Source organism: Brassica rapa, chromosome A05, assembly GCF_000309985.2.
Source record: "Brassica rapa cultivar Chiifu-401-42 chromosome A05, CAAS_Brap_v3.01, whole genome shotgun sequence".
Lineage (NCBI taxonomy): Eukaryota > Viridiplantae > Streptophyta > Magnoliopsida > Brassicales > Brassicaceae > Brassica > Brassica rapa.
In genome coordinates this window covers 12,351,979-12,367,610 of record NC_024799.2, presented here as the reverse complement: position 1 = coordinate 12,367,610, position 15,632 = coordinate 12,351,979, and the positions used below count along the sequence as shown (strand labels likewise).

The 15,632-nt window shown below is 37.9% G+C and overlaps 1 protein-coding gene and 1 pseudogene across 1 annotated transcript; both read right to left on the bottom strand.

Moving 5' to 3' along the window:
- Positions 1 to 1,311: 1,311 nt before the first annotated feature.
- On the bottom strand, positions 1,312 to 2,651 carry LOC103849538. Its single transcript, XM_009126292.3, has 4 exons — positions 2,378 to 2,651; positions 2,178 to 2,267; positions 1,980 to 2,073; positions 1,312 to 1,560 (listed from the first exon to the last, which is right to left on the bottom strand). Exons 1-3 carry the CDS (start codon positions 2,600 to 2,602, stop codon positions 1,999 to 2,001), a joined length of 390 nt encoding a protein of 129 aa, XP_009124540.1. The 5' UTR covers positions 2,603 to 2,651; the 3' UTR covers positions 1,312 to 1,560; positions 1,980 to 1,998.
- A 1,385-nt stretch (positions 2,652 to 4,036) lies between these two features.
- On the bottom strand, positions 4,037 to 8,508 carry LOC117134041 (annotated as a pseudogene).
- Between the last annotated feature and the right edge of the window lie 7,124 nt (positions 8,509 to 15,632).

Genomic DNA, 15,632 nt, shown 5'->3' with positions numbered 1-15,632 from the left:
TGCGCAAGAGCAAGGGTGGAGAACCAGAATGGTTGCGAAATCAGAACCACCAGTGGCACTCAGAACCATCATGTATCACCTCCTTCTTCGTCACATGACCGTATCAGTCTTCAAATAAAAAAACGAAAAAAGGTGATGGAGAAAGGGAAGAAATCAAAGAAACATGAGCCACTGGAAAGGTCGAGCAAAAGAGTGGATACCAAGTTGAAAGATTGGAGAGCATGCAGATGATCTGAGCATCCAGATGGCTGATTCAAAACGGAGCAGTTGTTCCCGAGGAGGCAAAAATTAGTAGAGGATGTTGACATCAATGGATCTATCTTCTCTTGCCATTTTGTGCGATATCCTACATCCTCTCCAATGAAATAGTAGCCCTTAAACACTCTTAACTCCACCATTAAATAGCATGTTTCACAACTAGGCTGTCTACCTTGAATATGTGTCTGTGATGAGAAGCTCACGCTACTCTTAAATGAATGTAGAGAGTTTTGTTTCGATAGTGTTGTTTTTTCAGGTTTGAAATGTAGAGTATGAAGCTGATTTTTGAACAGTAGTCAGTGGGGTTCCGGTAAGGGTGTGTTGTCCTAGTTTTACTGCTTGTATGGTTCAGAGATTCGTGGTTAAAATATAGTTGCTGAGAATATGAGAGTTTCCGCACTTTCAAACTTTTCTACGTGTTCTTGATACTTGGCATTGTTTGAGGACAAACAAGGATCTAAATCTGGGAGAATTGATATGTTGTGTTTTTGATACATTCTAACAATGTTTTCTAAAGTGTTTTTGAGTCTTTATCGAGTCTTTCTAGTCTACAGTTCTCATAACAAATTATGGAACTTTTATAAAAATTCAAATAAGAATCAGGTCCTGAAGTTAACCCTGAACTTTATGCTAACTATCAATTGCCAATGACAAAAAAAAAGAGTAGAATTGTATGCACTATAATTAGAGGTATATGCAATCAAATGATGAGAAACCGCATATCAATTGTGCCAAGGAAAGCACACAAGGATTTGACCAAAAGCTAGCTAATTGCTTTCATCACTCCCCCTATAAAGCGGTAAGAAAATAATGGATAATTCAGGATAAGAGACCATCATCAATCTTATGGTTCAACTAAGCAAAATATATTTTGTTTCAAGCGAATATTGATTTTGCACTAACTACGTGATAAGTATTGGATCAAAGACTGATTCTTTCCACTAAACCATTATCATGTGGCTCCCAATTCAATAATTCGGCCAAAAATGCATCTACTGATTGATACTAAAAATGTCCAGTTTCTTTGCTTGTTGGTTTGTCGGCAGGGAGAACTTCACGATCTCAAGATTAAAAATATATTAAAAAAGTTAACAAGTGTTTCAGTCATCATTAGAAAAGCCCCTGCTTGCTTTTGTAATATCGCAAATGTATTTGATCGCCAGGCATAGAAGATTACACAACTAGCAAATATACGAATCCAAGATATCGAATGCTTACATGAGCAAACTTGCTCTCAGTTTTTGATAAAGGGAAATAGAATGCTGAGTTCCAAGATGTTACCAAGAAGTGGCATCGCAGCACCTGTATCGGGAAAGGCATTGAAAAATACGTCACGGTCAGCCATGAAAGTTATGGAAAGCAGTGTTCGATGACAAAATCGCAATCTATACTCAAAAGTAGATAATGCGGAAAGATACACAAATCCAATATCGATTGTTTCAAGAACTGGCAGTTCCGTGAAAAAAAATATTTCAGATGTTCAAATTCAAGAGAATACCCAAATAGCATCTCAAAATCAAAACTAAAAATCCAAAAACAACAACAAATTACAGAGAAAGGCAAAGTAATCTGTGAAGACAATTCTGGAAAATCACTCTTGTTGTCATTCAAATTAATGGGTCAGTCAAAGACCACACAATGCACCATTTGCATATATATAAATGAAACAGATGTAAAAAAAAATCACTTTCTTGCAGATGAGAGTAAAAGAGTATACACACCTTACACATGTTTTATTGATCAACTAAAAGCAGCAAGTAACTTCTTTTGTATAATTTCCACACTTAAACGTGGAGACAACCTTGGCAAAATCTCCTACCATGAAGAAATATTTTGTAATGAATCAATCTTGCAAGAAAAGAAAAAAGAAAAAGAAATCTACATAACAAAAGAAGGCTTGAAATGTAGAACACACACACCTCTTTGCCATCAGAATTCTCTTTGGCCAGGACTGGTATCTCATACTGATAAGCCCTTTCCCAATCAGGATTCGTTGTGATATCTCTTACCTAACAATGTTCAATGACAAACAAAAATCACATCAATTTTAACGAACTCAAATCAATCCACGAGGATCCAAGAATTGGACATCAATTATTTGTAGTGGGTTGCGAAAGACCTGAAGAGTGACGTGGTGGAGCGAATCAGGACCGGAGAGAGAGAACGCAGCTTGAAGCTTCTCTTTGAGTCCATCGCAGAGACAACATCCTGGTTTCGAGTATAGAACAAGCTTTCTTGTGTTTGGTCCCGAACTACAGGACAAAGGAATGGTTCCCCATTGTCGTCGTCCACGCTTTGCAGCGGCAACAAACGCCCAATTCGCTGATGATATCGCTGCCGCCATTTAGCGTCTTCTGCGTTTTCGCATCGTTCTCTCTATATCCTTTGTTTTCTATTAGACTTTTAGGCCCACAGTGATCCTTCAAATCACTCGGCCCATACACTTACACGATTGGTAACATTTCCTACGCTATTATTTGAAAAATTAGTTTCCAAACGTATAATATGTAGAGAGAGGAGAAGAAAAAGGAAAAAAAAGGACACGTTTAAATGAAACGTTAATTTGATTAGCTAATTAATTTTTAATCGTGATTAAGCTAAGATGACATGCATCAATACACCTAGGACTGCCCTCTTTAAAAGCATCAATAACTTTAATTAATTCAAGTATTTTTGGCAAAATAATATTGTAAACATAAACATATTTACCAAAAATTTCATTAATATCTTTTCAAATTTACAAAATAATTCACAATTAAAAGAGTACACACATAAATCTCAAAACATGTCATAAATAAAACTATTACACATGGAGTTAGAGATTATTTCTCTACAAAGATAAGTTTGGACTCCACTTGACATGAAAGAAGTCTCCGTTAAAAGTTTTCTAGGGAATTATGCTTTCCAAGACTCTGTCATAAGACTTTGAGGAACTCTTCTATTGCACGTATTTTAGAAGACTTCTGAAAAGACTTCCAAAATCTGACTCAGATCTGAAAAATCTGCATATCTAAAAACGTTCAAATGATTTCAAGACAAAGAAAATGAATAGAAAGTTAGATAGATATATCTTTATAGAACACAAAAAATAAATATCTAACATTTATAGATCTACCTTTAAAGGAATGGAAAGATGAGAACCATGTAATAAAAAAACTGCAAAAAACAAAATAAATTAGTGAGATGAAACAAAAAAAAACGAAAAATTCATATAAACTTTGACGTTTTGAAATTCAAAGAGATTAGAGAGAGGTTGAAGAGTTTTATTGAGAATCATTACATTTTTGTTGCAGCCATTTGAGAGGAAAAGAGAGAATGTATAAATTTTCTTTATTATAGAGACAAAATTTCATTAAGTTAAATATTTTCGAATCAGGTTAAATTTCCTGGAAATCTTATACCTCTAAATATATTTCTCGCCCAAAAGACTTGCAGGAAGTCTTCTAGACCCTAAATTTATACCATAAATATATGCAGCCTTTTATCTTGTGTATAATCAGTTTCTATATTTTAAAGTTATCTCACAAATCTATATTCATTAAAAACAATTCAAAAATCAATATTGATCTGGTTCAACTAAGCAAAATATATTTTGTTTCAAGCGAATATTGATTTTGCACTAACTACGTGATAAGTATTGGATCAAAGACTGATTCTTTCCCCTAAATCATTATCATGTGGCTCCCAATTCAATAATTCGGCCAAAAATGCATCTACTGATTGAAACTAAAAATGTCCACTTTCTTTGCTTGTTGGTTTGTCGGCAGGGAGAACTTCATGATCTCAAGATTAAAAATATATTAAAAAAGTTAACAAGTGTTTCAGTCATCATTAGAAAAGCCCCTGCTTGCTTTTGTAATATAGCAAATGTATTTGATCGCCAGGCATAGAAGATTACACAACTAGCAAATATACGAATCCAAGATATTGAATGCTTACATGAGCAAACTTGCTCTCAGTTTTTGATAAAGGGAAATAGAATGCTGAGTTCCAAGATGTTACCAAGAAGTGGCATCGCAGCACCTATATCGGGAATGGCATTGAAAAATACGTCACGGTCAGCCATGAAAGTTATGGAAAGCAGTGTTCGATGACAAAATCGCAATCTATACTCAAAAGTAGATAATGCGGAAAGATACACAAATCCAATATCGATTGTTTCAAGAACACGTTTAAATGAAACGTTAATTTGATTAGCTAATTAATTTTTAATCGTGATTAAGCTAAGATGACATGCATCAATACACCTAGGACTGCCCTCTTTAAAAGCTTGTTATTTTATTGAAGTTGTATGAATAACTTCAATAAATTCAAGTATTTTTGGCAAGATAATATTGTAAACATGAACATATTTACTAAAAATTTCATTAATATCTTTTCAAATTTATAAAATAATTCACAATTAAAAAATACACACATAAATCTCAAAACATGTCATAAATAAAACTATTACACATGGAGTTAGAGATTATTCCTCCACAAAGATAAGTTTGGACTCCACTTAACATGAGATAAGTCTCCGTTAAAAGTTTTCTAGGGAATTATGCTTTACAAGACTCTCTCATAAGACTTCCAAGAACTCTTCTATCGCATATATTTTAGAAGACTTCTGAAAACTTCCAAAATTTGACTCAGATCTGAAAAACCTGCATATCCAAAAACATTCAAATGGCTTCAAGACAGAGAAAATGAATAGAAAGTTAGATAGATCTTTATAGAACACAAAAAATAAATATCCAACATTTATAGATATACTTTTAAAAGAGTGGAAAGATGAGAACCATGTAATAAAAAAACTGCAAAAACAAAATAAAGTAGTGAGATGAGACAAAAAAAATTAAAAATTCATATAAAGTTTGATGTTTTCAAGTTCAAAGAAATTAGAGAGAGGTTGGAGAGTTTTATTGAGAATCATTATATTTTTGTTGCAGCCATTTAAGAGGAAAAGTGATGTGTACATTTTCTTTATATATGGTGACAAAAAATTTCATTTAGGTTAAATATTTTCGATTCAGAAGACTTTCAGGGAAGTCTTCTATTAGACGACTTCCTGGAAATCTTCTACCTCTAAATATATTTCTTGCCCAAAATTAGAAGTCTTTTAGACCCTAAATTTATACCATAAACTTAAATAACTAACTAAAACAGAAAGAAAAAAAAACACTTTACTAAACTTAAAATAAACTTGAAAGCGTTTAATATACACGAAACTAAACACATATAAGTCAAATTATTTTTCCAAAAACCGTCAAGCTTCCAAAATCTAACCCTAAAAATACAAACAATACTACAACATATGTTACCAAACATAAACTAAAGAATACTATGACTCACTACATTTACTCATATGTGTTGGAAAATTTTCAATTTTACTGTATCTTAATTTATATCATTTACATATGTTTATAATTACATAATTTCAATTTTTCCCCATCAAAATATTTTTAATAAAATTTATAAATTATTCTTAAGATCTACAATATTGAAAGTCTTATCCCAGAAGACTTACAAAGCCCCCAGAAGACTTACAAAGCCCCCAGAAGACTTCCACGGGTTATATTCGTAAAAGTACATTCTGTTTTTTTCGTTTGGTCATAAAAACTACTTGTAATTTCACTAGCCTCTTGTGTTAGTTTTGCATTTGATTCAAGTTGGGATAGATCTTTATGTTTAAAATTAAGTTATGGATCATATTTGTCAATTTCCCCTAAAACAAATGGAATAATGACAGTTAAAGGAATAAAATGAATAGAATTATAAATATTTATGTAACATGAACTGTAGTTTTTTTTACAGGAATATAGTGGTATGGAAACAAAATTAATTTTTTTTCTTTTTGTTTTTCACTGGAAATGTCATTGCTTATATACTATTAAAACTTAGGTTTCTGAACGTACGAAACCAAAAACAAGAACTTAAGAGTTAAGACAAACCATATCCGGATCCTTATCCGGCGGATCCATAATTTTAAGGTATCCGGATCCGGATCCTTATCCGGCGGATCCATAATTTTACTATCTTTATCCGGATCCGGGGTTTTCGGATATCCGGGTGTCAGATATCCTTCTAAAAATTGTAATATCCGGCGGATATCCGGATCCGGATTTGGATCCTTAAAATAAATAAATAAATAATATTAATATATATAAAATATTAAAGATAATTTAAAACTAAAAAAATATAGAATGTTTTTGATATTTCTATGTATAATTTTACATAAAATTTACATATACTATTATAAAAATGAAAATATATTAAATAAAGTTAGTTTTTATATATAGATATTATTATTTTTGAAATAGTTATTAATAAAACTTACGGATCTGGATATCTGGACTAAAAAATCAAGATATCCGGATCCGGATCCGGCTTTGACGGATCCAACATTTTACTATCCGGATCTGGATTCGGATTCGGCCCCTCCGGATATCCGAATTTTTGGATCGGATCCGGATCGAATGTCGGATCGAATCCGGATCTCGGATAAAAGTCTCAGGCCTAACACTAACAACAGAATCATATGCTGAGTGAAAGTCAAATTTACTTTTTGCAACAGTTTTGAGTTTTGAGATCCATGACTGAAGAATTTGAACCGACCGGTTTTGGTATAATCTGGATCAAACCTAAATGAACCAACAAACACATACACTGCTGAATACTCAAAGAAGCAATATATGCAGAGGCAGCAAGAAGCATTTGTCACAATCACAAAACAACTAAGATTGTGCCCCTATGTATAACAAAAGAAAGGGACCCTGCTCTCATAAACAAAAGAGAACACACAAGTGTTCATATCATTCATCTTCTTTCACTTCCTGCATCTTCAAGCAGATACTGAGTATAGAGGTCGATCTTGCCAACAAATCACTTGACAACCGCTCTCTTCTTTGATCATATACCCATAAAAACCATAGCCTTGAAGCAACCTCCTAGCCTGCAACATGACATAATAGCTAAGCGGAACATTCCCAAAACCAGCCAAATCAATCCTCTGGCTCCATTTCTCAAGCTTCTCATGTCTTTCTCTTCTCTCAGATCCCTCACACGCTATGATGTTCTTGATCTCCTCTCCAAATTGCATTTTCTCCACTTTGATCCTATCTTGAGATGTTCTTGGAATTTTGTTTTCCAAGCAATCAAACAATGCTGCATACGTGTAGACTGATTCGAATAGTCCATCAATGTTGAGCCATTGTGGTCTGAGTCTTGCTCAGTGACCACCATGATCTTTGGAGACAAACCCCAAATAGCATTGAGGAATCTATCGATCTTTCCTGAATTAGAAAGAGGCAAAGATGAGGCCGAGTCACCACTCAGGCTGTGTCCATTGTTGTTCCTCATATCAGAGTCAGAGGCCAAGAAGGTATGCAACGGAAGAGCCGAACTGACGGCTAAGGCCTCTCCTGTCTTAACACGCAGCTGATCTACGTCTAAACTGAAAGGGGAAATCGAGTTTCTCTGCTTCCTCGATGAGTCTATGAGCCATTTGATCAAGCACTTCCTTGTGGTGATGAACGCCAGTGATTCTCAAATGCGGAGTGGACCTTCAGGCCTGGAGTTAAAAGCTTGAATCAAAGCAAGCCATAGATCAGGCTCTGAAGCGTCGAGATCAACCACATAGAACCATCTTCTCTCCTTCCATAGCCTCGAGTATAGCTCGGTTAGTGAGCAAGTAAGATTGATACATGGTGTTTTATACATCTTGTATATATGCTTTTCAATTTGTTTTCAAGTCTTTATCGAGTCTTCCTAGTCCTTTTTGAGTCGTTACAGGTCTGGAGTTGCATTGGATGGGAGATGGACCAGCTGGAACAAAAGAGGCAGAAAACAGTGCAATTTGGTGATTTTCACGCAGAACAGTCTTGATGACTGTTCCGGATAGCGGAGCAACCCGAGTGACTGTTCCGAGTGCATGTTCCAGCGGCAGAGATTTTTAAGAAAACTACAACCTATTTCGGGATTTGCCATAATCTCTCTATTTTCTCTCCCAGCCGCCTGTGGCTTTGATATATCTTCTTTTTCTGTTTTTCCTGATCATTCTACGTTTTTTCTTTGAGAAGAAACCAGACCTTAGAGTTGGAGACTTGAGATTTTGCCACTTTGTAAAGGGAGAAGGCCATCTCTCTCGATTTAGAGAAGAACCCCCTGAACCCTATTACATTATTTCAGTCATATTTCATGTTGCTTTATATCTTTGTCTCTGTGTTTTCTTGCTCCATGGCTGAGTAGTCAGCTTGCTTAGTCTAGGGTGTTAGGGTGTTAGATCCGTGAGCTTGACATAAATAAGTTATAAATCGATTGTCTTCATTCACTGTTGTTCTTAAGGCTTGCATCAAGTTAACCACTTAGTGCCTGATTCTAGGTTTAATCTATTCATCAAAAGTGTTATAGGTTGCTAGACATAACTTGAATGAGCATTGCATCCCTAATCAGCGAAAGTAGATATTAGGGTGTTTTGTGAACATATCAGACTTGATCTCTATTGCTTGCTGTCGCATCTTGATCCAAACGAGAGTTTAGGTATCAAGATCGATCAGCATAGGGGGCAGTTCCACGACAGTGGGCTGTTCTACTTGAGTGATCCGAGTTCTAGACTAGTCTTTAATCGAACTTGAATAATTGTTTGGCTCATACTTGTTTAACACCCGACTAAACCACTCTAGGCTAGCATTTTTAATTATCTGTATTCTTTAATTAATCTTGTTACTTGTTTCTCATGAAACTCTCAAATCTTAAAACCCACATATTGTTTTAGCTTGATATTGATCCCATAAAGATAAAGTATTGGTCTCTGTGGATTCGATCCTAAAGTGCTACATCGACATACCATTCGATTGTGGTAGTGTGCACATTAGGTTAATTAGTGTGCGTATACACGTAATATCAAAGATAGTTTGACTATAGGGAACTGATAGGTTTAACTATCTGTAACTCAATGAACAAAGGAATAATTCTTTATTATCAATGAGAAATACAAGTACAGCTTGAGTGTGATCTAAAGTAATACTCTCATAACGAGCAAGCTCCGATCACCAGTCTCATGGCGACTGTGTATTCTAGACTCATCACGCCTAAGAACAAACAACATCAAGCATACCTCTTCCTCTCACTAGCTTACTGCTTATATACTCTTGTTACAGACTCATAACAAACTAACGGCAAACCCTCTCCCTCTATCAGAGTCTTTGCTCCTTCTCTTCTTTATTTCGAACTTCCAACGGCTCCTGCCACGTCACTCCTTTCCTTCTCTACAATCACTTCCTTTCCTTTCTTCCTCCTGAAGTAAGCCTTTTTGAACCTATCAACACTTCCCCCAACAAAACCAAGCTTGCCCTCAAGCTTGTAATCTGGAAACTGCTCGATGAACTCCTGATAAGGCAACCAAGTATTCTCAGCACTAGATTTACCCACCCACGTCACTAATAACTCCAAAACTCCTCGTGAATCATAACGTTTATCCAGCACTTCGGCAGGTTCCAACTCGATCTGATCTGGTCCCAAACACACCTGAGGCAAGTCCAACACTTGTTCCTGAGGATTTATGGCCAACTTCAGCTGCGAGACATGGAATACCGGATATATATTGGATGAAGCCAGCAATAACAACTTATAAGCTGCGTTACCTATTTGTTCCTTCACCTGATAAGGTCCATAATACTTTGCTGCTAACTTCTGGCAAAATCTCCTCACCACTGACTGTTGTCGATAAGACCTCAACTTAAGATACACCATATCCCCTATTGCAAACTGGACATCTCTGTGGTGCTTATCTGCTTGTTCCTTCATGACTTGTTGAGCTCGAGCTAACGTATTCTTCAATGTTATCAACATTTCATCTCGCGTCAATAACGATTGTTCCAACTCAAAATTCTTTGTAGATCCGGTTCAAATGGTAACAACGAAGGAGGATAACGACCATAAAGAACCTTAAATGGAGTCGCTTGCAGAGCACTGTGAAATGTGGTATTGTACCATAGGTCTGCCCACGATAAAAACTTCGACCATGTACGCGGATGTTCAGAAGCAAAGCATCGCAGATACGTCTCAAGACATCTGTTCAAAACCTCAGACTGTCCATCCGTTTGAGGATGAAACGCAGTGCTATACTTAAGCTTGGTGTCAGCCAATCTGAAAGTTTCTGCCCAGAAGGTACTTAAGAAGATACTATCTCGATCCGAAGTAATGCTCCTTGGAAACCCATGTAGTTTCACAATATATCTTATAAAAGCTCTCGCCACATCTGTTGAAGTAAACGAATAATGCAACGCAATGAAATGCGCATATTTACTCAACCTGTCAATGACCACCAATATCACATTCACACCATTTGACGTTTGTAATCCTTCAATGAAGTCCATATTTATATCTTCCCAAACTCTCTCCGGAATTGGTAAAGGTTGAAGAAGACCTACTGGAAACAAAGTTGAGTGTTTGTGTGTTTGACAAATGCCACAGCTCGCCACATATTCTTGCACCGTCTGATACATCTTGTTCCAATAAAATGACCGTTGTACCCATTTCAATGTCTTCAAAAACCCCTGAATGTCCTCCCACTTTACTGTCATGACACTCCGATAATATCACAGGAATGAACTTTGCAGATGTCGCAATTACTAGCCGCTGTTTAGACCACAATCTGCCAACACTGACCCTTAACTTCCCTGACTGTAATGTTCCTTGTTGTAGCTTGTGTATCGCCTGTTGAATGTAAGGGTCATGCGCACATTCTTTATCCAGATCTTGCCATTGTAGTGCTGAAGGCATCGTTAGCGCCAGCAACAATGATGAAACCGACATACAACGAGATAAACCGTCAGCCGCTTTGTTCTCACACCCTAGTTTATAGGAAATCTCAAAGTCGAATCCCGATAGCTTTGTCAACCATTTCTGATATTCCAAATTAACTTCTTTCTGTTCTAGCAAAAACTTCAAGCTTCTATGATCTGTACGCACCTCAAATCTGCGACCTATCAAATAATGCTTCCATTTCCTTACGGCCATGACAATAGCCATTAACTCTCTTTCATATGCTGGTTTAAGCTGTTCTCTGTCGGAAAGAGCATGGCTGAAATACGCTACTGGTTGATTATCTTGCATCAAAACTTCTCCAACTCCTACTCCTGAAGCATCTGACTCCACAACAAACTTCTTATTGAAATCCGGTAATGCTAACACAGGTGCTGACACCATTGCTCTCTTCAATGTCTCAAACGCCAACTGAGCTTCCCTCTTCCAATCAAACTGATCTTTCTTCAGAAGTATTGTCAACGGTCTATCCATTACTCCATATAGTCTTACGAAACGTCTATAGTAACCAGTCAAACCCAAGAACCCTGTGAGTTGTTTGATAGTCTTTGGAACTGGCCATTGATTCATCGCCTCTATTTTCAAACTATCCGTTGCCACACCTTTTTTTGAAATGATATGGCCAAGAAAATCCACTTGTGAAGTCCCAAAAGAGAATTTCATCTTATTGGCGAAAAGCTTCTGTTCCCGCAACACTTGCAGTACCAATCTTAAGTGTTCGACATGTTCTGACATATTCTGGCTGAAGATTAGTATATCTTCAAAGAACACAAGAACAAATTTTCTCAGAAACGGCTTGAAAATTTGATTCATCAGCGCCTGAAACGTTGCTTGAGCGTTAGTTAAACCAAATGGCATAACCAAGAATTCGTAATGGCCCTCCAAGGTTCTGAAAGCAGTCTTCTTAATATCATCTTCAGCCATTCGAATCTGATGATAACCAGAGCGCAGATCCAACTTAGTGAAAACCGCAGCTCCATGTAATTCATCCAGAAACTGGTCGATGACAGGAATGGGATATTTATCAGGGATTGTCACTCGGTTGAGAGCTCTATAGTCGATGCAAAAGCGAGAAGACCCGTCCTTCTTCTTGACTAGTAAGACTGGACTCGAAAAGGGACTGTTACTTGCTCTTATTATCCCTGATGAGAGCATTTCTGTCACCATTTGTTCCATCACAATCTTGCTTGCATGAGGATATCGATACGGTCTCACTGAGACTGAAGATATTCCTGGTTTCAACACGATAGAATGTTCTTTGCCTCTGAGTGGTGGTAAGCCTGTCGGAATGGCAAAAACATCTTCGAACCCTTCTAACAGAGACGTTAAGAGTGAACTCGTGGTGCAAGATTCTGACGGATTATTCTCTGGTTTGATGGATGTAACGCTCGAGGAAAACAACAACACTCCACCTTCTTGATGTTTTCCAAGATATATTGGAGCTAGTGACTTAAAAGAGAGCTTATTACAATGCAGGGACTCATCGCCATACAGTGTAACTCGCTGCCCTTCATAAACAAATGAACATACTTGTTGCTTCCAATCAACCTCGCATGTGCCAAGTGTTTCCAGCCACTGAACTCCAAGGATTACATCCACGTTTCCCAGTTCTAAAGAGATGAAGTCTAACGTGAACTTGTATGATTAAGCATTAATGTGACGGCTTTGCAGGTTCCCCCTGCTTTTACTGTAACACCATTGCCCAATAACACGTCAAGGCTGCTATCAGCACAAACTTTCAAGTGCAGCCTGTCCACAATCTTTGGAGAAATAAATTGTGCGAAGCTCCGCTATCGAGCATGACTATCACCTCTTTGTTGTTAATACAACCTTTCAGCTTCATTGTTCTTGGTGAGTCCAATCCGAAGAATGAATTCAAAGACAATGTATGAAGTTCTTGATCACAACACGTAGCACTCCATTGATCTTCTTCATCTCCCGTGTTCTGATCAACTACTTCTAGCTGTAGACCATTGATTACAGTCATCACGCGTAAAGCTCTATTTGGACATTCCGATCTGTGTGTGACTGACCATGGAGCTTTACAGTGGAAACAAATCTTATCTTTTCTCATCTTATCCAGCCCAGCGTCCGTGTATTGTTGTCTAGGACGAACTGTGTTCTTCCCTGCTTGATTCTCTTTGTTTCATTAACTTTTATATAGTATATGTTATTTGTGAATATTTCCCTGCTTGAGGATCTTTCATTCTTATCACCTCTTTCATCTCCTGTGTCAATCCATTGTTACAAAAAAAAGTCTGTTTAGTCAATTGCAAAACTGCCATGTGCGGTTACAAGTAGACTTCATCCTAAGTCTGCATATAAGCGTAGACATACAAAACAGTTTACTATCGCGACACATATATGAAAAATGACGAAAATCATGTAAATGGTTATTTTTTTTCCAGTGTAAAGCTCGTTTCCAACCTTCTCAACTCCAAATATGAGTGAAAACCTACTCCTTTTCTCTCATCAGAAATTTAGAAGCGAAGCCTTGCAGAGAATTCCCGGAGTTAGGAAGCCCTAGCCGTCAAGCTATCTCTCTCTCTCTCTCTCTCTCTCTCTCTCTCTCTCTCTCTCTCTCTCTCTCTCTCTCTCTCTCTCTATCTCTCTCTATCTCTCTCTCCCCTTGCCGTGAGCAAACGCAAGTGGTGGTGGAGGCCATGTGGTGTTTTTTTTCCCGGATCTCATCTCTCTTGTCTCATGTTTCTAGATCCAGATCCAGGTCTAAGCTAAAGTGAGGTGTTCTACCCAGATTTCTTTCATGCTCCTTTGTATTGTTGAATTAGGAGCTAGGATTGAATAGATCCTGATTGATGTTAGGTCGAATAGAACATGATGAAACCCTAGGATGATAGCCGCATAGTACACATTGCATAAGAAGGCTCATACTGTTAAAGGACTTTAAACGGACTGCCTTGTGTTGATGTGGTGATATTGAGATGATTCTCTGATCTGATTGTTTGACTTGAGTGTTTGTGAAAGCTAGGATGTATAGAAAGAATTACACCTAGGATCATATAATGTTGTTAACCGGTCCGGCTAGATGAATTCGTGAATGGTTGTTTAATGAATTGAATGTAACACTGAGAACGTGTGGCGTCAAAAAAGAAGAACGAATGAGTCTAAGGAATTAGGAAAATGGAAATGAAAGGAAAAATGAAAGAACAAGGAAAAAGGAAAGTTGAATGATTGAATTGTAAGCCACCCGGAATAGGGACGCAACAAGAAAGGGATGGGTTGGATCGCTTGAGCTGTGTAAGTCCTAGAGTTTTAGAATGATTGAAGTCTTAAATCGAATTATGTGTATTGAGTGATGACCGAGATCATTGCATTGCTTGATTTCGTGAAATTGAACTGTTACAGTTAGTTAAGTAATTTTCGTTAAATTGAATGTAGTGACTAGTCGGTTCTCGTTTCGCATTGAGTAGTATAGAGGCTCATGGGGGAAGACTGGTCTAGAATCGATTCACTGAGTATTCCTTACTCACCCCTCTTTTCCCCTTCCCTTTTGCAGAACCGTAAGTAGAAGGGTCGATTGTACCAAAGGAAACACGCATGAAGTTCTTGGGACCAGTAACGTGACATACGGAGATGTCGAATGTGGAGGCATGTGTGTCCTTGGCCCCATGCTCGGGAGCCCCGGTCGGAACGGGGGAGAGGCGGGTGTTACAAATGGTATTAGAACCAGGTTAAGGTCCCTCAATCTGAACTTAAGGGATCAGCGTTTCTGCCATTGTTCCTTACTTCTCTTATGGTTATGTTGGACCCGTCGTAGTCAGTGTCAAAAGAAGGGCCAACCAGCTGAAAAGTTCCGGCCCGAGATCGGATCAACAAATAAGTCCTCGAACCATGATGTGGTGGAGTTCTAGATGCCTATAGGGTGGATAAACAAGGAATTGAAAGACAAGTATACATAGGGGTCATTTACCTAGCACGGCAGGCTAAGGAGGAATGGAGGATTTTGACATTTTACCTTGAGGATTTTACACCCGTCCGACATCACCATCCCACGTCGGACCAAGGAGTCAAGCGAACAAGGATTGGACTCAAATCCGAGGGCATGTGTAGCTCCACGGAAGAGATATCTCTGTAAGGAAATAGCGATGCATCATTCTGATATTACAGTCAAGCTCGTTACCCGTATATAAAAAATGGGAAAAGGGTGCCGAGTACTAGGGATGGGGGAAATGCTAGAGCGGACTTCTCCAATGCCGGCATGGTTTGAACCGAAGGCGCCAATGGAGGGGGGCGAGCAGAAGGAGCAGACACGTCAGGAAGTGACACTTGAACTTGAGATAATACATCGGCTGAGAGCAAAACTGACCCACGAGTAATCGGCCAGTGGTTGGAGGATTTAAGGGGGAAAACCGATTCCGGATCGCGTGGAATAAACTAAGGATCTTCTTAGGGCAAAAAGGTTGATGCTAGTAAGGACGATGGAGGACTATCTTGGGGCAAAAAAGTTGATTCTAACAAGGACGATGGAAGATCGTCTTGGAGCAAAAAGGTTGATGCTATTAAGGATGATGGAGGATCGTTTTAGGCGAGGAGGCTGCTGCTAATAA

Coding starts and splice junctions, on each gene's coding strand:
- LOC103849538 (XM_009126292.3), bottom strand. CDS start 2,602: ATGGCGGCAGCGATATCATCAGCGAATTGGGCGTTTGTTGCCGCTGCA. Junction 2,268..2,377: donor TCCACCACGTCACTCTTCAG/GTCTTTCGCAAC, acceptor GAACATTGTTAG/GTAAGAGATATCACAACGAA. Junction 2,074..2,177: donor AGAATTCTGATGGCAAAGAG/GTGTGTGTGTTC, acceptor TCTTCATGGTAG/GAGATTTTGCCAAGGTTGTC.